The 24,601-nt window shown below is 43.5% G+C and overlaps 1 protein-coding gene across 2 annotated transcripts in view; it reads left to right on the top strand.

The window, feature by feature from the left end:
- PLXNB3 (plexin B3) overlaps positions 1-24,601 on the top strand; it is a 150,976-nt gene that overhangs the window by 39,766 nt on the left and 86,609 nt on the right. The window contains exons 1-2 of one of the 2 annotated variants that reach the window (XM_073600172.1): positions 8,630-8,773; positions 22,065-23,117. In XM_073600172.1, the coding sequence (XP_073456273.1) occupies positions 8,645-8,773; positions 22,065-23,117 (1,182 nt within the window). In that variant the 5' untranslated portion in view covers positions 8,630-8,644. Of the gene's footprint in view, positions 1-8,629; positions 8,774-22,064; positions 23,118-24,601 lie in introns of those variants that run through there. The other variant, XM_073600173.1, reaches the window with a different exon arrangement.

Below are 24,601 nucleotides of genomic sequence, written 5' to 3' on the forward strand. Positions count from 1 at the left end.
CGAAGGACTGGTTAGTCAACAAATTGTACAGGTAGCCTTTAAAACAGAGTTGTAAGGTAAACTTTAAAGGGATACTGTCAGGACATAGGAAATATGCTGCTGTTGCGTCTTTTTTTTAAAGGTGCGAGCTCCAGGGCCGTCATCCTTATCTGTACCTCAATGGCTTGCTTGGAAAAAGTATGCAGGTTGGGTCACCCTACATGTCTCCTTCTACACAGTAGACTCTCTGGATAGGCATGCAAGCGTAAGAATGGGAATCCCTGGGAACTCCCACCTCCCCCTTTAAATAATCACTGGGTTTATAAAAAAAAAAAAAAACACAATCTAAAGCCCCTTTGGCTTGCCTAAATCCAGGGATTGGGTGGGGGTTGGGGCCACATTTGTCCAGAGATGAGCTTTAAAAAAACAAGTCAATATGCGTGTCTTCCATATTTGAATTCTGATAATTTGCCTTTAAACGTAGCAAATAGAATTCTCACTGATGGATCCTTGTCGTGTTTTGAAGGACGTCTTTAGTGACTCATTATTGAGTTGTCTCAATTATTTTCATGGTTTGAGAAAAGAATCCTTTTTGTTTCCAGAAAGACTTTATCAGAGACCCCCCAGACAAAGGGGGGCTTTCACAGGCTGTGCTGGCACTGAGCTCAGAGACTTGAGGGTGGGTGGGGGAGGTCAGGGTTCTCTGCCAGGCTGGGGAGCCGCCTCGGTGTGGGAAAGCTGGTCCAGTTGTAAACGGTCTCCTGCACCTAAATAAGAAGGGATGGTGGTGATAAGTCCAGGTTTCTAAGAAATCCAATCAATATGGGGCCAAGTCCTGGGGTGGGGGCAGGGTGGGGGTCGACTGGCACTGTTGTTAGCAGAAGCCATTGAAATTAACGTTTAATTGCAGCTCCACTTTTACGTTAGCTAGGTGTGTGTATGTATGTATGCATGTAGATAGATAGATAGATAGTATAATCAGCTTGCAAAGTGACATTGAACTCTGGTTAAAGAAAAATTCTATATTCCTAACCAAGAAAAGTCTCTAATGTTGCTCTGTTTCCTCCAAAAAAATGTTTTTTAATTTGCTGCTGTGATCCATCTTCCTGTTAAGTGGCTATGTTCCTTTCTCCATGAACCACGGGGGCTCTGTGGTCTCTGAGAACCAGGGAGTTGTGGGCTCTATGGGCTCTATGGGCTCTGGGTTCTGTGAGCTCTGAGCTATGGGCTCCATGGGCTCTGTGAGCTATGGGTTCTGTGAGCGCTGGGCTCCATGCACTATGGACTCTATGGGTTTTGCACTTTATGGGGTTGATTTGCAAAACCTGGTGCAGCTCTGTATAGAAACCAATCAGCTTCCAGGTTTTTTTGTCAAAGCTTAATTGAATGAGCTAAAGTTAGAAGCTGATTGGCTACCATGCACAGCTGCACCCGATTTTGCACTCTCCAGTTTTAGTAAATCAACCCCTTTGGGCTTTGGACTCTATGCGCTATGGACTCTGTGGCATGTGGGATCTATGTACTCTGTGGTCTGTGGGATCTATGTACTCTGTGGTCTGTGGGATCTATGAACTATGGACTTGGTGGTCTGTAGGATTTATGAACTATGGACGCTATGGGTTCTATGGGATTTGGATTCTTATGGGTTTTGGGGGCTTTGGACTTGGACTCTAAAGGCTATGGATTATGTGGTCTCTGGGCTCTATAAACTATGGACCTTATGTGTTCTGTGGGCTATGGACTGTATTGGCTCTGGGCTCTATAGGCTCTGTGGTCTATGAACTCTATAGGTTTTGGGCTGTATGGGTTCTGTGGGTTTTGGACTCTGAGTTCTCTATGTGTATTGATTATTTTAGGAGAATATGGATATCATTTAGTGTCAATTTAAGGTTGCCAAACTCTCCCTGACTTTTAGAGCTCGTGCACACAGCCGGTTTGAGGCACAGATTTGCTGTAACCTTAAAATTCACAACATTTTCCCATGCCTAGGGAGCCGCAGGGTGCACGTAGAGATGGCCATTGAAGTGAATGGCTGTACATGGCCATACTCCAGTAACAAGGCAATGCTTTTGTGCATCAGCATTAATACACACATTGGCATATGAGGTATTCCCTGAACACAGAAGAGGTGCAGGTCCTGTTATTGTTTTATTGTTCTGCATTGCATCATTTAATAAGGGCAGCAATGCAGTGGCACAATATGAAGGGGGCCTAGATTTGGCTGGGTGGTTGAAGAGAACCTGTGCTGATAGAGGCATGTAGGCTTCCTTGGTTGACCACCCCCTCCAAATACTGGCTGCCTGGCTTTCTCCGCCCTCAAATTAGTGCATGCTTGCTCCAGAACTAGGTCTTAGAGGAAAGTCAAAACTCATATTATACATACTTGCTTGTTCTGGGTGAGTCAACGAAAAAGTATTATCAGCCCCAGGCTTTGTTTTTTTGAATAGCTAGGAGGAGAGGGAGTCGTAGACACGACCTCAGCAATAGAATCTATAGGACCTGCAGTAGCAACATCCTAGCGATTAGGAGCTGTGCTTCCGCCGACATGTGAACCAAATTTGCAGGGTGTTGAGGAAAGTGTTCATCACGGTGGGTGGCTCCTGAGGCAACAAAGCCTTTAACTGCTTTAACTCTGGTAAGCTGATTGTGTCCGGTGTTGGGCTTTAAATCCTGTAGTTTAGCATATTGAGCCATTGGCTAGAAAATGTATCGATGGTATCTTATGTGTTTTCTTAGTGCAGGTCTCTATTAGTGTAGAAGACAGAGCCACCAACATAAAAAAACAGCATGCAGCAGAAATTTTCTTTTTTAAAACCTAAATAAGCATCCAGCAAGCTGGCAAATCTGTGCTGATACTGAAGAACATTTTTTGACACCTGTCAAAAAAAAAAGGTGTACGTGCAATTCAAACATGGAGGTTGAAGACCTTGACATTTTATTAAAACCAGGTCATAAGAGAAGAAGACTGTACCTATTCCAATTTCCTGCTGTCTTCATGTGAAGTCTGTAAGGAAACGCCTATAATTTTTTATCTCCTGGTTCTGTCATAGCTCTGATTGGTTCCTCCTACTGATTTCATGTATTGCATGATACAACAGTGGAAAAGGGTAACAAGTAATTCTGCGTGGCCAAAAAAGAGGAATAAGCAGCTAACACGACCAATAGGATATGGGCATATAACAGTAAACAAAAATTTATGTGTAGCGCTAAAAAAAGTTCAGCATGAAAACAATGTCCAACCAATGATGAAAGGTATCGAGGAAGAACCTAGAAGGAAGTCTTCCATGCATATAAGACTCATAAAATGTTGATGTAATTTCAGTGACTTCGTGTGAGGAACATATCAAATATGTGACATCTGGAGTGAACACAGAAGAAACACACCACCACCAACAATAGGGAGGCTTACCAGATCACGTAGACCCAAGAGGGCATACGCCCAAGTGGGTCAAAACAGGCTTGAGTGGTGGGTGATGGTAGATGTTCCAGAGGAGTGATGAAGATGAAAGTCCGGGAGCAGACCGGATGCTAGTGGGTCAGGCTGCACAGGCTGACAGGCTGCACACAATGCAGGAGGCTTCAGCTGTTGAAGGAGGGACCCACTAGCATCCGGTCTGCTCCCGGACTTTCATCTTTATCACTCCTCTGGAACATCTACCATCACCCACCACCCAAGCCTGATTTGACCCAGTTGGGCGTATACCCTCTTGGGTCTACGTGATCTGGGACCCACTAGCATCCGGTCTGCTCCCAGACTTTCATCTTCATCACTCCTCTGGAACATCTACCATCACCCACCACCCAAGCCTTTTTTGACCCAGTTGGGCGTATGCCCTCTTGGGTCTACGTGATCTGGTAAGCCTCCCTATTGTTGGTGGTGGTGTGTTTCTTCTGTGTTCACTCCAGATGTCACATATTTGATATGTTCCTCACACGAAGTCACTGAAATTACATCGACATTTTATGAGTCTTATATGCATGGAAGACTTCCTTCTAGGTTTTTCCTCGATACCTTTCATCATTGGTTGGACATTGTTTTCATGCTGAACTTTTAGCGCTACACATAAATTTTTGTTTTACTATGATACGACAGTGATCTGGAGGTCAGCCGGAGGGACCGGTGAAAACTGCAAGGGACCCAGGAGTTTGACACTTCTAAAAATGTCAGTTTTCATACAGCCTTCACATGAAGATTTGAGATGAGTTAGGATACCCTCCAAACTAATTTCTAGCCAGACTGGCTCCTTTTTTTTTTTCCCCAATGAACTGTGTGCCAGCAGCTCATCTATAGGGACAGGGTGGGAATGACCTGGTCTGCAGCTCATTGGAGTAAAAAAGAGAAAAAGCTCAAAGAACACTCAAGCTCATCTCTGATGAAAATTGCTTAGGACTGGAGAAGCAATTGGTGGTACAAATTGCAGATTTCTTGCAAATTCAGTTTAGGGCAGCAGTTACCAACCACTGGGCTGTGGCCCACTGCCAGGCCTCCCACAAGCTGCACATCACAGTGCCTCCCAGCCTCCTCCACAGCCTGCTGCAGATCCTCCAGCCCTCCATAGTACCCCCAACCTTCAACCGTGTCCCACAGTGTCCCCAACTTCCCTCAGTGTCTCCCAGCCATCTCCGGAAACCTCATTACCTACAGGGTCTCCAAGTCTGCTGCAGAGTCCCTTAACCCCCCTCCAAGAACCCTCATCCCCAGCCTCATCCAGAGTCTTCCAACATTTCTATACATGTTTTGCATTCCCTTATTTCTATTAAGTTTGCATAAACTTTAATTTTTATCATTTAAAAATGTTTTTGGAGGAATTTTCCAGGCCCTGGTCTCGGAGTTTTGAGAACCATTGATGAGGGGAGGTGGAGGTGAGGCACTGAACGTCGAACTTTATTCATCAAAAGAAGTGAATGGAAAAGCTTGATGGCATGAATTTGGCTGCTCTTGGCAAAAGCGGGCACCCCCTCAAATCCAAATTGAGAAATCGAAAAACTAGCCAAAAAAGAGCTGCAAAGGTTTTTCCCAAAAGTCCCTGACTTAGTGTTTTTAATAAAGGACTTTTGGACTCTTGAGATGATGGTTTGGTAAACTTTTTCCTCACTTAGAATGTATGTGCAGCTAAAAAAAATTTAAGGCAAGGTTTAAACTGCCACGAGTCTGAAAATCAACTCTTGTTTGGATCGCTTTTCAGAGGCATTTGACAGACAGTGAGGAGAGGATATAACACCTCTCCCTGTCTGTTTTATCCCCATGAATGCCACACCAACATGGGCGGTTGTGGCACATCCCCCATTGTTTGAATGGGTCAAGTTCGGCGGCTTTACTGCCTGCCAAATGCAACAAGGGAGGATGATTTTCGCTGCGGATAACTGCGGGATGTGAACACCCCTGCCTTTGCAGCTTAAAGGATGGGACGGTAATAACACGGCTCAACCATGACAGACAGAAAGTGGATAATCTTCAATACACTACAAAAAAAGTTACTCTGCTAATAAAAAGTGCTGTGGGGAATTTGCCCTCACTTCTTGTCTGGTGAAACCTTTGTCACCACGTCATTAAAATAAAGGCCAGACTATAGCAGTAAAAACCCAACACAGGTTCTAATCCTTCCCCACTTTATCTAAAACTAAAAAATAAATAAAAATGTCTGGATATAAGCTTTATCTCCATCTTCTTGACCCTGCTATTGCAAGCAGTGCTGGGATTGCAAACATCTGGTCTATGAGGCTGGGCATCAAATAATAACCTATTTTCAGCATTACTATTAAAGTTTTTAGATGAATGTTCTTGTCTGGACTTAGAATGGTACGAGTTGGCAAGCCGTGCTGTCCTCTAACCTACTGCCTGCATCTGACGTGTGGGAAACTCTTCCCTGGGCTCTGTCAGGTCACCCTGGCAGAGAAGTGGGTGCAGTGTGTACTCGAGCTGCCAGTCACTGCCTCCCACCCGTATGAAGTTCTGGCAGGGTACCCAGTTACGGTGCTTGTGGTTGCCAACTGCCAGCACAAAAGACCCTTACTGGTTAGTAGGGAGAACACATCCTGCCGAGTTTGTCAACTGATTAGCTGGCTTCAAACTGTAATGGATTTGGGTCAAATGTGTATTTTATTTATTTGAGATATATTATACAATCTTTGTTTTAGGAATAAACATTTAATATATGACAAAGGATTCCCAGAGCATAGTGGTTTGTCTAAAACACTAAAACAGCACAGCAACATATTCCACTTTGGAGAGACTAGTGCAGCGCTCCCCAACCCCCCTGGCACCAGGGACGCCTTGCTAAAGACAACCCTGCCACGGACCTGCCGGGGTGTAGCCTGTTGCTGAGTGGGGGGGTGCAACCTGTCATCTGAAGTCAGCTCAGTATGAAGCCCACCAGGACATGGTGATCTCTCTCTCCAATAGACTGTAGTGGTGTACAGGTCTCACCAGTGCTCTGTGATGATCCTGTCCCCAGCCTCCCCTTTTCTCCCCACATATTGCTGATGTGACCACTGAGAGGGAAGGGAGTAGTGGTGCTGTAAGTAGGGGATTGGGCGCCCTCTGGTGGTTGGGGGTTGGCAGTGCAGGTTGTGCTGGCTCGTTCGACTGCCGCGCACCTCCACCACCCAGCGAGGCCTGGGGGGGAGGGACCTCTGCCCTAGTGTATGGAGGGATGAGGAAAGTTAGTAAGGGCAGAGTCACTACTCTGACTTCATTTGCTGGTGTGTAAATTTTAGCTTGAGCTACTGAGCTCTGTAAACAGGCCTTTTTTTTCCCCAATAGGATTAGTTATAAATAGAATTTGCCACCTTGTCCAATCAGAGAATGCTTTGCTTTCTTTGAGAAAGAGTCAAGGCTGTTTGTGAATGGCACCCATGCTGAGCAAACCAGCGACCCCCTGTGGTTACTATGCAGCAGGGCAACTGCTCAGCTCAGGACCCAGAAAACAACAGATATCACTGTAGTAGAGGTGACTTCTACAGTGATTTACAGCTTCCCCAGAGATCCTACAGATAGGAGATACCCATACTTACAATGGTCCAAGCTGAACCAACATAATGATGCAATAAAATCCTTACCTGTTTTAATGTAATTCCCCAACAATGTTATCAGCTCCTTCCTAGTTCACTTCTGTGGACCTCAGAACACCTCCACCCTTTGTCCCAACACACTTCCTGTTCTAGGGTGACAATGCTGCTCCTCCTTAGATACAGTACAGTGAGTGAACGTTGTCACTCTAGCACATGAAGTGTTTAGGACTTTAAAAAAAAAAGCCACTACATCTAAGAATTAGTAGGCTGCAATATACAGTATATTATTAAGGTTAATATATTTTTTTAATATTTATTATTTATTACATATATTTATATAGATCTGACAAGTTACAGAGTGCTTTACATAATGTCTATTCATATCAGTCCCTGCCCCAAGAGCTTACAATCTAAGGTCCCTATCTGACATACATTCACATACTAGCACCAATTTAGATAGGAGCCAGTTAACCTACCAGCATGTCTTTTGGAGTGTGGGAGGAAACCAGAATACCTGGAGGAAACCCATGCAAGCACAGATAGAACATGCAAACTCCATGCAGATAGTGTCCTGGCCGGGATTTAACCTGGGGACCCCAGTGCTGCCAGGAAGAAGTGCCAACCACTAAATATATTACATTTTCGTTTTGGGGTTAAGGGAAATTTTTTAATGTGTTAAACACCTGTACAAAGAAGCAGTTAGGTGGCGGTCAACCAGCTAAAGACAAACAGATCGACCAGGAAACCCAAAAAAGCATAAACAGAATATGCAAACTCCATGTAGATAATGTCCTGACCAGGATTCGAATCAGAGTCTAACTACTAAAAATAAAAAATAAAATTGCATTTTTGGTAAACTTTTAAAAAAAACGTGTTCTTAAGCACTTGTACAAAGAAGCAGTTCGGTGGTAGTCAACCGACTAAAGACAGACAAATTGATCAGGAAATCCACAGAAGCACCAAGAGAATATGCAAACTCCATGCAGATAATGTCCGGATTAGGATTTGAACCAGAGTCTAACTATTAAGAATTTTAAATGTTTTGGTTTTGGGTTTGGGTAGACCTTTTTAATATGTTTTTGAGCACCTGCACAAAGAAGCAGTTGGGTGGTGGCCAACGGACTAAAGACAGGCAGATTGATCAGGTGGTTGGGGGAACGTTAAAAGGTTCTCTAATTGAAGGGCGCGAGCTGTCGGTCCTAGTTGTGGCCAGCCAGCTGATGTCACACACTTGTGTCACAGCCCCGTCCCCAGGGGACATGTTGCGTGTGAGCCGCGGTCACCGCTTTCCTGGGACAGAGGGACGTTGTTGGGGACTGGAAGTCCAATCTCTGTCACCCTCTGTGCAAGGCTGACACTGGGAAGAATTCATCATTCTCATGCAAATTGCTTGTGCTGGCTCTCCATGTTGGAATTTGGCCCCCTGCCCTCCTCTTTGTCTGCTCACTTGCCTTTTGACAGGGGGAGGAGGTTTCCGCCAGGCGTAGAAAGAGTTACAGAGAGCTTGGGTCTACACAGCAGAGCCCTGTATAGCGGGATGTCACCAGTATTCCCCATGTGGCAGATGCTGTCACTGTAACTCCAATAGGGAGGGGGAGAGGAGAATAAATCCGTCCAATGACAGAGCTACTTGCAGTTTCCGCTCCATCTCTTAATGTGTCAGACCCCCCTGGGTATCTCCTGGTCCCTACATTCACACATCTGCCTATTGTTCCTGTGCTGTCACTATGGGCTGTGTATAGTTGTGGAGGAACCTTTCACAAGCGTTCAGGCTTACGGGATTGTGAGTACCTGTTCCTTCTTTACTTTCACTTTTAATGGTAGTGGTGAAATATTGGTCATGGTTGAATGAAAAATTGAAGTTTTAATTGATGCTGCTTAATCCACCAACAATAACTAGTACTGCTTTTATATTCACTGGGTGTATTATATAGCTTTATGTCACTTTGAAGGTTTGCTAAGCTAATTTTTTTTTTATCTCAGACATGGGCTTCTTTCATATGATTAACGCAAATGGGACTAATGGATTTAGATTTTAGGAGTTGGTTAAATGCGGAAGCCAGCAGGCTTTTGTGAGTGGTTGGAGAACAAAAGCTTCCAATTGCATCAGTAGGGAAGGTTGTGAAAGGTGGTGCTAGGATAATGTTTTTAACTAGATGAGTCGTTCCGAAGGAGGGCTCGGAGGGACCATAGGGTTCCTCCAGAGCAGCCTTTCTCAACCTTTTTATCACACAGGAACCCTTGAAATAACTTTCTGGTCTCAGGGAACCCATGCTAATAATGACTATATATCTACAGCTCATGGTACATTAACGTGATAATCAGCGGGAGGAGTGCTTCTTACATTTGTGGTCATTGGAAAGCATCAACCCTTTGCAGATAGTTATTTATCTGAGAGGCAAAGCTTGCTCATTGGTTATGGAACCCCTAGCACTCTCTGGATGAACCCTAGTTAAGAAAGGCTGTTCTGGAGGAACCCTAAGGTTCTGCAGGAACCTGGATGAGAAGGGCTGCTCTGGAGCAATCCTGGATGAGAAGGGCTGCTCTGGAGGAACCCTGGATGAGAAGGGATGCTCTGGAGGAACCCTGGATGAGAAGGGATGCTCTGGAGGAACCCTGGATGAGAAGGGCTGCTCTGGAGGAACCCTGGATGAGAAGGGCTGCTCTGGAGGAACCCTGGATGAGAAGGGATGCTCTGGAGGAACCCTGGATGAGAAGGGCTGCTCTGGAGGAACCCTGGATGAGAAGGGCTGCTCTGGAGGAACCCTGGATGAGAAGGGTTTCTCTGGAGGAACCCTAGGGCTCTGCAGAACCTTGAATTAGAAGGGCTGTTCTGGAGGAACCCTAGGGCTCTGCAGAACCTTGAATTAGAAGGGCTGCTGTGGAGGAACCCTAGGGTTTCTGTAACCTTTGTTGGGAAAGGATGCTGTGGAGGAACCCTAGGGTTCTGCATAACCCTGGTTGGAAAATGCTGTTATGGAGAAAGCGAGAAACCCCAGCGTTCTGCATAACCCTGGTTGGGAAAGGCTGATTCAGACGTTTCTTTGTGTTTTTCCTGATTTGTGGCTGAATGACCTCCCATGTGATGTTGCCTGTACTTGGCTCTGCCAAGTGCTGTTGGCCAGCGCCACTTGACAGAGCCAGCGACAATGTAAGGGGCATTTTTCCTGCTGACCCCTAATGAATTGTTTTTAGCAGGGGTTCTCTTAGACCTGAATATTTTCAGGGTTCCTCAAGGGTAAACCGGTTGAGACAGGCTGCTATAAAAGATTTGGAGGGACTGTCCCTGATTTGGAACAATGTCCCTCTGTCCCTCTTTCCTCCTCATTTGTCCCTCATTTTGGTCTGATCTATATAGTTGTATATAAAATGCACTTTTTATCTTTCAAAAAGTTTTTCCCAGTGCTAAACCTTTCATTCAATTTATAAATTGCTGCATTTGTACATTTCAAAAGCCAGTATTATGGGATAGTAGTGGTAAAAAAAGCACTTGTGGGTTTAACCCATAATTTTTTTTGTACAAATCTCCTTTAAGGGGGAGTGGCAGGGGGCATGTCCTATGTGTATTTATTTTTGCTAATAGGTGTCCCTCATTTCCCATCTCAGAAAGTTGGGAGGTATGCAATAGATAGTCACCACGCACAAGTACAAATGGACACCCAACTGCCTAAAGTACCTAAAGAGCATAGTACATAGTCTGTACACTAGGTTACCTCTTTAGGTACTTTTGCTACCAAGGTCCGGAGATTTCTTGGTATAGTTTTTCCCTGTCATTTATCGCTTGGACATGGTGTGATTCTTTCTACATAAAGACAAAAGTTCTGTTGACTGTCTGAAGGATTTTGCGCTTGAGTGACTGAAACTTTCCAGCATGACGGAATATTTCTGAAACCTGAAGATTTCTGGCCTGTAAATATGTTTATCATTTGTTACTTCCTGTTCCATTTCCAGTTATTGCATGTGATGTCAGGTGAATGTTGGCATTCTGTTCTGGATATTGTCCATCTCTTTTCTCTCGTGTTTTTTTTTTTTTTTTTCCCTCTAATCTTTCTTAATGATCTTGTTGAGAGAAATATCAAATGTGGCAAGTCATTTTTAGGAGACCTGTAGGTTGAACAAATTTGGAAGTGTGACTTGTAAAGGTCTCATGAAATGTTTCACCAGTCTGACTGTCTCCCAAAATACGTCCCCAGTCGCCAACAACTCTTTTTAACATGTCCACTCTGACCATCTTTTTGTATTTTTTTAGTTTCTGATTTCTATAGTATTACATTCACCAAATTTTATGTGCGCCCCCTGGCGATGTCAAGGGCCATATTTGAGTCCTCATTTTTTAGATGACCAGCACTGTTCTAACCCTTCCCAAGTATCCGAAACAAAAACAAGTTTTGGATGAAGTTGGACTTTAACTACTTGCTGCCTGCCTACATTCGTTTACTGCGGGCGGGTGGCTGGCACAGGCAGGCCGGATAACGTTACCTGTACATCGCCGGCTTGCTTGCGCAGTCCCCTGCCCACATGTGCCCACAGGACACGGCACAAGTTTGGCAGCTGATTTTAGCCAATGATTGTGGCCGAGGTCAGCTGATCGGCTGTGTCCAATCACACACAGAGTTCTGATTTTACAAACACACAGAACTTTATGTACTGTCAACCGTAGAAATGTTTACAGATAGTTTTACAAAGTGAACTTGAAAATTAACATGTATAACGTTTTAAGTATACATTTGTTTGTTTTGGATAGAGTGGAGATGGATTAGAATGCTTTATTGCTGTCTGTGCCTCCATCGTTTCTATTTGCCCTGTTTGCCATTATCATTGCAAGTGAAAGTAAAAGAAAATCCCAAATTTTGGGTTGTCCTCAGAAAAATAATAGAGGGGAAATCTTCCAATGGGGACACTAGTTCTGGCATACCTCCCATCTTTTTGAGATGGGAATGAGGGACACCTATCAGCAAAAGTATGCACGCATAAGACACACCCCTTGCCACACCCCCTTAAAGGAGAATTGTACAAAAAAAAACAAGATTTGTTAATCCCACAAGTGCTTTTTTTTAACACTACTATTCCTTTATATTGGCTTTTGGAATTTACAAATGCAGCAATTTAGAAATCGGATGAAAGGTTTAGCACTGAAAAACACTGTGCATTTTATATACAACTATATAGATCAGATCAAAATGAGGAACAAATGAGGAGGAATGAGGGACAGAGGGACATTGCTCCAAATCTGGGACAGTCCCTCAAAATCAGGGACAGTTGGGAGCTATGGTTCTGGTGACCTGGGGGTCCCCAAGGAATTCCCTTAAAACAGAGCTCCAGCCCCCCCAACCAAAAAAATTCAAAGTCAGCAGCTACAAAAACTGTAGTTGCTGACTTTTACTATTAGGGCACTTACCTGTCCAGGGATCCCACAGTGTCCTCACCCAAGCCGATTCTTAAATTGGCTCTCGGGTGCTGGCGCCACAATCTTGGGTAAGGGAAACTGGCAGTGAAGCACTGCAGCTTCACTGCCGGTTTCCTACTGCGCATGCACGAATCGCACTACGCTTTCTAAATGGGTCGGCTGTGATGAGGGCGAACTTCCGGCTGAGTTCGCCGTCACGAACTTGGCAGGAAGTGGGAGAGGGCACCTGTCAAAACCAGGTACCCACTCCCCCCTTCCCAACACAATGTGTCAAATGTGGCACCAGAGGGGGGGGGGGGGAGGTAGACAAGCGGAGTTTCCCTTTTTGGGTGGAGCTCTGCTTTAATTTGCAGGGATTTCTCACTTCCTGTTTGGCTATGGGACAGGAAGTGAAGGAAAATCTCCTCAATGGGACATAGATAGTGGAAAAAAAAATCTTACAGGGGTTATAAACCTCCCTTCCCTTATCTAAAAGGAAAAAAAAATTTGCCTGTAGCTCTACTTTAACCACTTCACGCAAACTGCCGTACATCCCCTCCCGCCGCACTTCTCGGGCCTCCTGTCCCATCGGAAGATAGGAGCCACCATCTGCTGCGTCCGCCGGCTAGGATTTGGCTTAGATCGGGTCTTCGTAGTAATATTCTGGAAGCAACATCATTTCCAGTTTACTCGGCTGCCAATGGCGCCGATTAAAAAAAAAAAGACAGTGTTCAGAATTGCCGATTTTGGCAATCTGAATACTTTGAAGTGCAAAGGATGGATTTGGGGTCTTTTAGAATAACTGTCACCGCCTATTACTGTCACAAGGGATGTTTACATTCCTTTTGACAGTAATAAAAGTGATTCTATTTTTTTTTTTTAAGGGACAGTGTTAAAATAATAAGTAAAATGAAATAAGAAAAAAAAATGTTAAAGCGCCCCCATCCTCGCATGCTCATGCAGCAAAGAAAAAGCATAAGGAAGTCGCGCCCGCAAATGTAAACGGTGTCCAAATCACACATGTGAGGTATCGCCACGATCGTCAGAGTGTGAGCAATATTTCTAGAAAAACACCTCCTCTGTAACTCTAACCTGGTAACTATTACATTTTTTTAAAACTTTGCCGATGGAGATTTTTAAGTACCGTTGTTTGTCGCATTCCACAAGTTTGCGCAATTTTCAACCGTAACATGTTTGGTATCTATTTACTCAGCGTAACATCATCTATCACAATATATATTAAAAAAGGGGCTAACTCTACTGTTTTTTTTAATTTTTTTTTTTTTTAAGTGTATTTTTTCCCAAAAAATTGCATTTAATAGACCGCTGCAAAAATATCGTGTGACATAAAATATTGCAATGACTGCCATTCTATTCTCCAGAGTCTTTGCTAAAAAAATATATATATATATATATATATATATATATATATATATATATATATATATATATATATATATATATATATATATATAATGTTGTGAGTTCTAAGTAATTTTCTAGCAAAAAATACTGATTTTATCTTGTAAACAACAAGTGTCAAAAATGGGCTCGGTCCTTAAGTGGTTAAACTCATCTGAGTTGCCCCTAAATGTGAATCCCAGACAGGTGGCAACCCTAGCTAGGCCACTCCAGGGCCCTAATGTGCTTCTTCTTGAGCCACTCCTTTGTTGTCTCGGTTGTGTGTTTTGGGTCATTGTCATACTGGAATACTCGTTAACGACCCATTTTCAATGCCCTGGCTGAGAAAAGGAGGTTCTCGCCCAAGAAGTACATGGCCCCGTCGTCCATCATCCCTTTGATGCGGTGAAGTTGTCCTGTCCGCTTAGCAGAAAAACACCCCCAAAGCATAATGTTTCAACCTCCATGTTTTATGGTGGAGATGGTGGTCTTGGGGTCATAGGCAGCATTCCTTCTCCTCCAAACACGGCAAGTTGATGCCAAAGAGCTTGATTTTGGTCTCATCTGACCACAGCACTTTCACTCAGTTCTCTTCTGAATCATTCAGGTGTTCATTAGCAAAATTCAGACAGTCCTGTACATGTGCTTTCTTGAGCAGGGGGACCTTGCGGGAGCTGCAGGATTTCATTCCTTCACTGTGTAGTGTGTTACTAATTGTTTTCTTGGTGACTATGGTCCCAGCTGCCTTGAGATCATTGACAAGATTTTCCCGTGTAGTTCTGGGCTGATTCCTCATTCTTATGATCATTGAAGCTCCACGAGGAGAGATCTTGCATGGAGCCCCAGACCGAGGGAGATTGACAGTTATTTTGTGTTTTTTCCATTTTCGAATAATCGCACCAACTGTTGTCACCCTCTCGCCAAGCTGCTTGGCGATGGTCTTGTATCACAGTCCAGCCTTGTGAAGGTCTACAATCTTGTCCCTGACATACTTGGACAGCTCTTTGGTCTTGGCCATGGTGGAGAGATTGGAATCATATTACATATTACTTTTTTGTTCTAGAGTTTAGATCTACTTTAACTCTCTCTTTTTTGGATGCTTAGCTATTGATCCACCGGCTTTTCCTATTCTGGAAAAGGCAGAACGGAAGTTCTATTTTTGTTTTTGGGTTTTTTACTCTTTAAACCTGAAGGCTGCATCCTCTGATTCATTGTTGATCTTTGTGCAAGTACAGATCTGCAGCGGGGATTGTTTTGCTGCCCTGCACCTGAATGCAAAATCTATCCCATATTACATTACACATAATACCTCGTGTCCGTGTTAACCTCTAGTGTTCCGACTCCTTGGTTGTCACAGTCAAGTGCTTCATTCAACCTTCCCAGTGGGAAAAACACACACAGTTGGGCTGCGTTGACAGAGGTCCCCAGTGGTATGGTGCACTCTGCTGCACAGGGACCCAGCAGATGACGTACATTTGTCATACAGAGCAATCCGGCACGGTCATATCGCTGTTGTGCGGTGCATTAAGGATGTATTTTACTGCATCAATGTATTTTGGTACCCATTGAAAAATCTAAACGCACAAAGCTGCACACTGGCACAAAAATTTTAAAAAATTGGTGCACAAAGACATTTGCTATAACATGCATTAATTGTTATGTGTGATAATTGTGCATCTATTGTGTGGTGCATGCCTTTTGGTGATGTCAAGGGCCACACTTGAGCCCCCCCCCTAATGTCTAACCTGTCAAATTATTTCTCTCCATCCAGTCCTAAAATTTGCACAGTTCTGGCACACAGCACAGATATGTAGTTTGGCAGGGCTTGAGATATGATTTTATTGTACTGCAGTTAAGTAACATTTTGAAGTTCTGTCCCCCTCTCCCCCAGCCTGAGACTGGACTGTGAGTTCATCACTTAAGTCAGTGTTCTCCAAGCTGTGCCCTAGGGGCCAAATGTGGCCCTTTGCTTGCCTTTATTCAGCCCCTACACCAAATGACACCATCGATAGGGCACTATTCCCTCTACTGACACCCTAAATAGAGCACTATTCATCCCATTAAAACCAACGATGGGGCACTGATGCCGGAGCATTTTCTACTCTCACTGGTCACATTCGCCCCCCCAAAGCCTAAAGGACAGTAGACCTGCCCCTTGCTTAGAAAGTTTGGAGACCCCTGTCTTAAGTCATTCTGTTCTCTCCTCTTATCAGCAAGCTTTGTGCACTGCAGCAAAACTGATTAGTTCCTTGTGCTGCTTCTCCCCTTCTCAGGATCTTTTGTTGAGGGGACTGCAAAAGGCTGATTCCAAGTAAGATTCAGGCACCTACGCAGCTTGCATTAAAAAAAAAGACAAAGATGTATTCATGAAATAATTTTGGTCTTTATGGAGTTCACCCAAAGGTTCGAAATGCGTTCCTGTGTGTGGAGCGCATGCCATTATGGCTATTATGACCATCTTGTGCACGCCGGGGGAGAGCTCCTTACTCTCCATTCTAAATGGGGTCTACATACCGGTAGGACCTGGCACACTCCATAACTCCACCATACTATTACGCGGAATTCTTATGTCGTAGTTCTGGGATACACATGCTATGGTGTTTGTGGTACCCTGTGTGGGGCATGAGCATCTTCAATTTAGGTAGTAGACTGACTTTCACGTGATGTCAGATATGTGTACATACTGTATGTGTTGTGACCATTCATTCTGTCACTTTGATAAGAAGGGGCCTTTGTGCCCCAGAATGGTGTATATTTTGGTTTGGGACATCAGTAAAACTTTTACACCTGGACTTAAAGTGCTGGCTTTTTCTGCATTTGAGGTCTACAGTACCACCATAGAGCCATGCACCTACACTTTTCCTGGCCTTTGAAGTCTATGCAGTATGGTTTGTATTATTTCATATTTTATTTCTGTCCAATGGGTTCCCACTGGAGATATTTATTCTCTCGATGTATCCTGGTGACCATTGTCACTGCAACTCAAAAAGAGAAAATCCCACATTTTGAGTTGTCACCAGAACAGGAATGATGGGTTTCCACCGGGGAGATTTATCCTCTCGTTTTATCCTGGTGACCATTTTCACTGGAGCTCAAAAAGAGAGAAGATCCAAATTTTGGAGTTGTCACCTGAACAGGAATAGTAAGACAAGTTCCAATGAGGACACTTGTTACCATGCCTAATGAGGGGATTTAGCTCACTTTGGAGACATTTCTTCTCACTGTCTGTTCTCTCTAATGGACAGAAAGTGAAGGGAGATTTCCCCAATGAGACACAGAGGATTTTAACTATTTTGTCCTGTATCCACCATTTCCCGCATTATGTGCCTTATATTAGGTCAGCTTATCCATTTTGAATGGACTGCCAACCCACTTTTCTCAATGCCCTTAAGCAATGATTTGCAGGGCCCCAGCCGCTATCCTCAAATGAGGACTAATTCCCATGTTTTTTGAATTTTTGAAGGAAGTGATGATATGTGAATGATGCCTCCAACTCAAGCTGGCCATACACCAGTAGAATTTTGTTTGAACATTCAGTAGGAAATTCAGAAAAAAACAAGAGTACAATTATGGACTCAACAAATTCTCTATGACCCCTCCTCCTGAAAAATTTTGATTGCCATTTCAAGGTTTCTAATTCTATGTTCAATCTCCTAGATTGTAAGCTCTAACGAGCAGGGCCCTCTGATTCCTCCTGTATTGAATTGTATTGTACTTGTACTGTCTGCCCTAATGTTGTAAAGCGCTGCGTAAACTGTCGGCGCTATATAAATCCTGTATAATAATAATAATAATAATTTGGAGATGAACCTATGCCTTACTTTATGTATGATTCTTTTTTTTCTGAAGGAAAACAACATTCACAGAATTATGCCCCGTACACACGGTCGGATTTTCCGATGGAAAATGTCCGATCGGAGCGTGTTGTCGGAAATTCCGACCGTGTGTGGGCTCCATCGTTCATTTTCCATCGGATTTTCCGACACACAAAGTTGGACAGCAGGAGATAAAATTTTCCGACAACAAAATCCGATCGTGTGTACACAAATCCGACGGACAAAGTGCCACGCATGCTCAGAATAAATAAAGAGATGAAAGCTATTGGCCACTGCCCCGTTTATAGTCCCGACGTACATGTTTTACGCCACCGCATTTAAAACGATCGGATTTTCCGACAACTTTGTGTGACCGTGTGTATGCAAGACAAGTTTGAACCAACATCCGTCAGAAAAAATCCTAGGATTTTGTTGTTGGAATGTCCGAACAAAGTCCGACCGTGTGTACGGGGCATTAGAATTGTGTTCATTTGAGAAAAACTTTCCATCCTACTTTTTTGATTTGTAGTTGAAACGAATGTTGATTTGACCCTATTATCTATTAGAAAAATAAGTGAACATTCCAAAAACAAATTTTTTGGAACAAATACTGGTGTGTGGCCAACGTAAGTACTGTTCTTTAGCTTTGCACATGGCAAGCTATATTTTTTTATGGTGTTTTTAGAATGCCTTACTGACCTACGACCTCACAGGTCTTAACTGGAAGATTAGCCTTCCATGACATGGTTTTGTTCAGATTAAATGAGGTGATTTGGAATGTCCATATGGGGCGTGTAAGGTTATAAGGTTAATGTGAAGATAACCCAACATTCTCTCTATACCTGTGCGAATCTTCAACAGATATTCATTGCTATGGGCCTTGGGATGTGTTTATCAACTGACAGGCAAAAGATAAGCTGTGTCTGTGAACCCAGAAAGTAAAGCCTTGTACACATGATGAGAATTCCAGGAGAACGATCGTCCTTTTGTTAAAAAAAAAAAAAAATTTTTGGCATGCTAGTTTCATATTGAAAAATGAAGAGGTTACTTAAGTTACGGAAATTATCATACAACAGAATACAACTTTTGGAAGTGATGTAATGTGTTGTGTTGTGTTATATTGTAATGTATTCTGTAGTTTCTGAGCATGCATGGTTTGGGTCGTCTGATTTATTTTTTTCGGCCAAATACCGTACTGATTGAACGAATATCATATGTTCTGGTATCATACAACAAAATTTTTCGTGTTTCTCCCTTCGGATAATGTCACATGAACTGTCGTGATCGGCTCCCGAAAGCTGTGTACTAACGATCAGATTATCATACGATCGCTTTGAAAGCGTCATTTTTCATCCAATTTTCTGATCATGTGTACTAGGCTTTAGATTTCTCCAATGACTCACTTTTATTAAAGAATAAGTTCATGTTTTGACAAAAAATAACAAATGAACATTTTTTTTTGCAGGCAAAAAAAATGTGCATTTATTATTTTTTGTTTTGGGAGCCTGGAAAATTGCACCAGCGATCAGCAGATCTCTGATGCCATGGAGGTCTCCTGCAGATCTGTCAATGTAAAAACAAATTAAAAAAAAAAACAGGATAACTGTATTGTGCTTAAAAGATAAGTTCACCTTTCGGAATATGTTATGAATACACTGGCCCCTGAACCCCCTGATCCCCGCTGTGACAGCAGACCAAGGATCTTCTCCCCGTGTCTGCTGCCACAATTCAAAAATTGAATTGTTCATACCTCGTACAAGGAAGCCGATACATCATGACAGGAAGACTTGATGAACTACCACGGCACTCGCAGCACTGTTGTAAGTTTATTGAAAACTACAAACCGAAAGCTGCGAAGGCTGCCGGACCTTGTAGATTAAATTCGCGGAGCGCTGTGAATGAGTGACACAGCCGGGTGGGCGGTGCCCCGCACTTGTTTTGAATTGTGGCAGCAGACATGGGGAGAAGGTCCCCCGTCTGCTGTCACAGCGGGGATGGGGGGGGGGTTCAGAGGCCAGTGTATTCATAACATGTTACGAAAGGTGTACTTATCCGTTAAGCACAATACAGTTATCCCGTTTTTTTTCCAATTGCAGTAAATATGTCCAAAATCTGCCAGTTTCAGCTTGCGCCCAGTATTTCCTGAGGAGACAACATTATGCGCAGGTTACTAATGGGGTGGTAGCATTGTCACCCAGCAATGCGTGCTCCTGTATAGCTCCTACATCGACCTTTCTCAACCTTTTCACCGCAGAGGAGCCCCTAAAATAATTTGAAGGTCATGGGGAACCCTAAATAAAACCAATACATTGAGGGTCATTTGGAAAAATTACTCTTAGATTGGTGGTCAGTAGGAAGAATGAAACCCTTATGCCACAGACAGCTCACAAGAGAACTGGTGCCCTGCTGGCTTTGCCAAATGGCTTTGGCACTGGTACTATGCAGACACCACCAAATGGGAGCTCAGTCAGCCACAGCTCAAGGAACACTTAACAACCTCTCTGGAGGAACCCTGGTTGAGAATGTCCTACACATTGCAAGGTCCTATAACCTCTGCTTGATGTCACTGGTAGACCAAAGGTTCATGATTGACAGTGGAGCCTGGGACTTGTAGTCAGGAGGTCAGCAACATCACCAGCTTTCGGGGACCTGCTGTGACTTCCCCCAAGTCCTGACCCTGCAGAGCAGCATAGTGATCAAACGAAGACTAACTAAACAGGCTAAAAAATATATGTATTCTGTATTTTTACATAACACTGTGGGTTGCAAGCTCATACTCAAAAGGGGATATCACAGCACCTCTCATAAATGTAAAGAATATCAAATAGTGCAGTGCTACCCTAAAAAAGTTAAATATTTCCAATATTAACAAGCGAACAATGCATATAAATATTAATCATGTGATCTTCAAATAAACACAAAATCACACATCATTTCAAACGGTGACATATAAAATGAGAGAAGTGAGTCCTTGGTAAAGTAGGATCCATTGGAAAAAAGGAGATCCACAATAGCCTACATGAACATTCCAAAATCTTCTGTGATGATATCCCCATCAATTCACAGAATAGAAAGGAAACCATATCACCCAGTGCTTATAAATCTGCTTACCTCCAAATTTGACCTCCAGGCTTCCTAAGAGGTCAAGTCATTTTTCCCTTAATGGGTAACTCACAAGAGTCTGCTCTCCTCTTTATATTCTTCACCGATCCTCCGCCGTACACCATATCAAGCAAATTCGCATAAAACATAAAAATAACTTCTAGTGCTCTCTGACATACTTTATTTGGATAGCAAGGGTATAGAAACACTCATAATATACAACACAGTTTTGTGTAGTTTAGCTCACCACAGACTCCGATGTAACAAGCGTGATTACATCATCGGCAATTAGCTCTGCACCTGTACATGTTACGTCCAATCAGGACTTCCTCAGTAGGAGTGTCTGCACTGAAATGCCTCTGTTATAGGAGCAGCAGGCCTGCTGATGCTTTAAATCAGGGGTCTCCAAACTATGGCCCTCCAGTTGTTCAGGAACTACAGTTCCTGTCATGTCTGTGAATATGTCAGTTTTACAATGTCTCATAGGACATGTAGTTCTTCAACAGTTGGAGGGCGTAGTTTGGGGGTCCCTGCTTTTAAAAGGATACCTGTACAGAAGAAAAATACACGCAATACCATTGCTGAAATGGTTCTTGATTTGGCAATAACTCAAAGTATTTAGGCGAGACAGCCAAGCAACTGGCATATTCAGACACACATGTGCAATGGAAGCCCTGGTACAAGGTTCCTTTTGAAAAAGCTAGATAACTGGAGGTGATGACAATCCATTGGCTATTGGATCTCTTTTTGTATTAGGAGCTAAACTCTTTAGGGTTGCATAGGCTATATAAGATATGATCAGATGGTCATTGCATACATGGTTCAATGTTGTGATCTGTCATGAAGGCGTTTCTAATAACAATGAACAATGGGTTGTGAGAGCTGCCTGTGCTTGTAGGTCACCGGGGTGACCCAACATGACTTTTATCCTTGACTTAGGTGCCTATAAGGAGATGGCAATGACTGCCAAGCATTAGAGGTTTCCAAAATGTTGAAATAACTTTGTGTCTAATGAAGAGCCTTTCTGATGCTATCAACTGCAAAGATCTAATTTATTCACAGAGCTGTCCTACTTTTCAGTCTGATATATACATTTTTAATGTACCATTTATTATGACAAATTTGGTATACTCATGAGAACCCATTTTTTGCTTGATGGGACTTCCCCCCATTTATACACTAAGAACCTCATGCTTACTTTTTGGGGAACTTCTCTGAATACATTTTCAGTTTTTCCTGTACTATCCTGAAATAATGATGAGTTATATTATGTCTTGCCAATAGTAACGGGAAAGGTTGCCCTCTGTGGTTTTGGAGCATGTTGTGTCAGCTGAGAGATATAATTAATCATTTTTATTTTTCCATTTTAGCTAATCGTTATGTTGGATCTGGCTCAGCCCCTGCTCCTTTTCCTCTGCCTGTCTATGTCTGTTTCTTCTTTCCCTTATTTTCTCCGGCCCAATGTCACCTTCAACCATATGGCTTATGACCCTGGCTCAGGCTCAATCTACATCGGGGCTGTCAACTGGATCTTCCAGCTCTCCCCTGGCCTCCAGCTTCTGGCAGAGGACTCCACCGGCCCTGTGAGTGACTTCCCAGATTGTCTACCTTTCAAGGAGAACAGAGACTGCCCTCAGGCTGCTCCCACCCAGAACACTAACAAGTTACTAACTGTCAATTTTCATAGTGGGGAGTTATTGACTTGTGGTCACGTGTTTCAGGGCATCTGTGAAAAGAGGAGTTTGGCCAACATTTCCAATATTATTTACCAAACCATAGACCCTGGTGACAATCAGTTTGTGGCCGCCAATGACCCTAAAGTTACTACTGTGGGAATAGTAGAGAGGACGTCACAAGGCTTTGATTACCTGTTTGTAGGCCGTGGTTTAACAGCTAGGCTGTCAAGTGGAATACCACCGATCACCATAAGACAGCTATCGAGGCCACCTGTCTTCTCCAATGAGGGTTTGGGCAAACTGGTCGTGGGAGACTTTTCGGATTACAACAATATGTTTGTCAGTGTTTTCTCCAACGAAGGGCACGTCTACTTCTTGTTTTATCGCCGTGGGTCCAAATCCCAAATGGACTACAAAACCTACCTCGGCAGTGTGTGCAGCCAAGACCTCCACCTCTACTCCTATGTGGAAGTTCCTCTCCAGTGTCAAGGAGGCTACAACCTGGCACAGGCTGCCCACCTGGAGATTAAGAACCAGGAACTCTTTGTGGTATTTGCTGCTAGCCAAGGTTCCAGTCCAAATCCAAGCAGCCGGACTGCTTTGTGTTCTTATAGGATGAAAGACATAAAAGAAAGGATAATGGCTGCACGAGTCCTGTGCTACACAAAACTCGGCAAAGGAGAAAGCGGGCAGGAAGAGGCCGGCATTGAGTATGGAGTAAATTCAAGATGTGGTTCCCTTCCTACGGTATGTGTCTTTGAGTAAATCATAGAATTGCCTTGATGTGAATCAAAGTAAAAAAAAAATAAATAAAGTTTAGAGAATTTAGTTGCATGTCAGTTATATTTAAAGAGACCCTGTCACCAACCTAAAAAAATTCAGGTAAAAGCACATGTTTATCAGGTATTTTAAAAGCTTAGTTGCAGCAATGTTTTTTTTTTTTTTTTTATAACAACCTGCAATGTGCCTCTAAACTGGCTAGAAAATTTGATTGCACTAGAAAGAGTCAATTCCCTAGCACAGATCCCTCTCTCCTTGCATGTTATAACACTCTCTGTGCTACCCCAGTTCCTGGTGGAGAAGCGAATGGGAATACTATAAAGTGTCACTTAAGGAGAGCTCTGTGGCTGCTGACACCACCTTCAAGATGTTGATGGCCAAGCAGCAGCCTCAGAGCATTTGAATGTTTATGCAAGGGAGGCTTTTACAGCAAACTAACATGCCAAAAAATACGTTGTTGTATATATGTCCTAATGGCAAGATTGCTGTAAAATGAAAAGTCTGGTGACAGGGTCTCTTTGATTGGTGGATGCTTCCTCAGATGGCAGCACCCAGATCAGCATATTTGTGGTTACAGACAGGTGTAATTTTGTTTAAGTGCAAACGCTCCCTTGTTCTCCCCTGAGTCTCTGTGTGGTGGCAAAAAGTAAGCAAAGCTACAGTGCTATGTAACGCAATGAGGAATGCCAAGGGCAAGATCATGAGGTGAGAGTTATTATAAAAGGACAATAAAAAGGAATCTAGTCAGATGGTGGCTGCTCCCCTAAACAGGTCCTGGGAACTGAATACACATAGAGAGAACTTATGGAGGTGCCCTCTTCTGCTTGTATTTTTCTTTGTGTGGTGGAAGCTATTTTAATAGAGGAGCAGGGCTTTGCTTCTTTATATCAGAGCTGCCCCTCTGTTGACTGGTTGGGAAACAGGAGATAGCAGCAGGAGATGTGAAAGGAAACACAGATCTACAAAATACATAAAACAAAAGCAGGGAGATCCTTGCACTCAAGGGCCTCGGGTACAGCTTCCCCTCCAGCAAGGAGAACGGTGAGCAGTTAAGAGAAGTATGGGTTTTTTTAGATTAATACCTAACTATGTTGATGGAGCATCAGCCTGATGCTACAGCTGTCCCCCGCCATCTCTGCACTGAGAACCGAGCCACGAACATCGCCAATCGCTCAGTTTTCACAGATCCCAGAAAGGAGAGCTGCTGACTGTCAGTCAGCGTCTCTCCCCTCTGCTTCTCCACGCTCGTTGAGCTGTGGATCTGAATGAGCTGTGGAGGGGCGGAGAGCGGCCGTCTCAGTGGCTCGCTGAGACTGCCATCAATCAAGGCAGCTGGTAGATCCAGACTTGGAAGTCAGGATGCTCCTCTGCCTCGACTGATGGCAGTGACATCAGTGGACTTCAGATCGCTCTCCGCTGAAAACGGGTCTCAGGAGTGCAAAACGAATTGC

The sequence above is a fragment of the Aquarana catesbeiana genome, linkage group LG09 (genome assembly GCF_042186555.1).
Source record: "Aquarana catesbeiana isolate 2022-GZ linkage group LG09, ASM4218655v1, whole genome shotgun sequence".
Taxonomy (NCBI): Eukaryota; Metazoa; Chordata; class Amphibia; order Anura; family Ranidae; genus Aquarana; species Aquarana catesbeiana.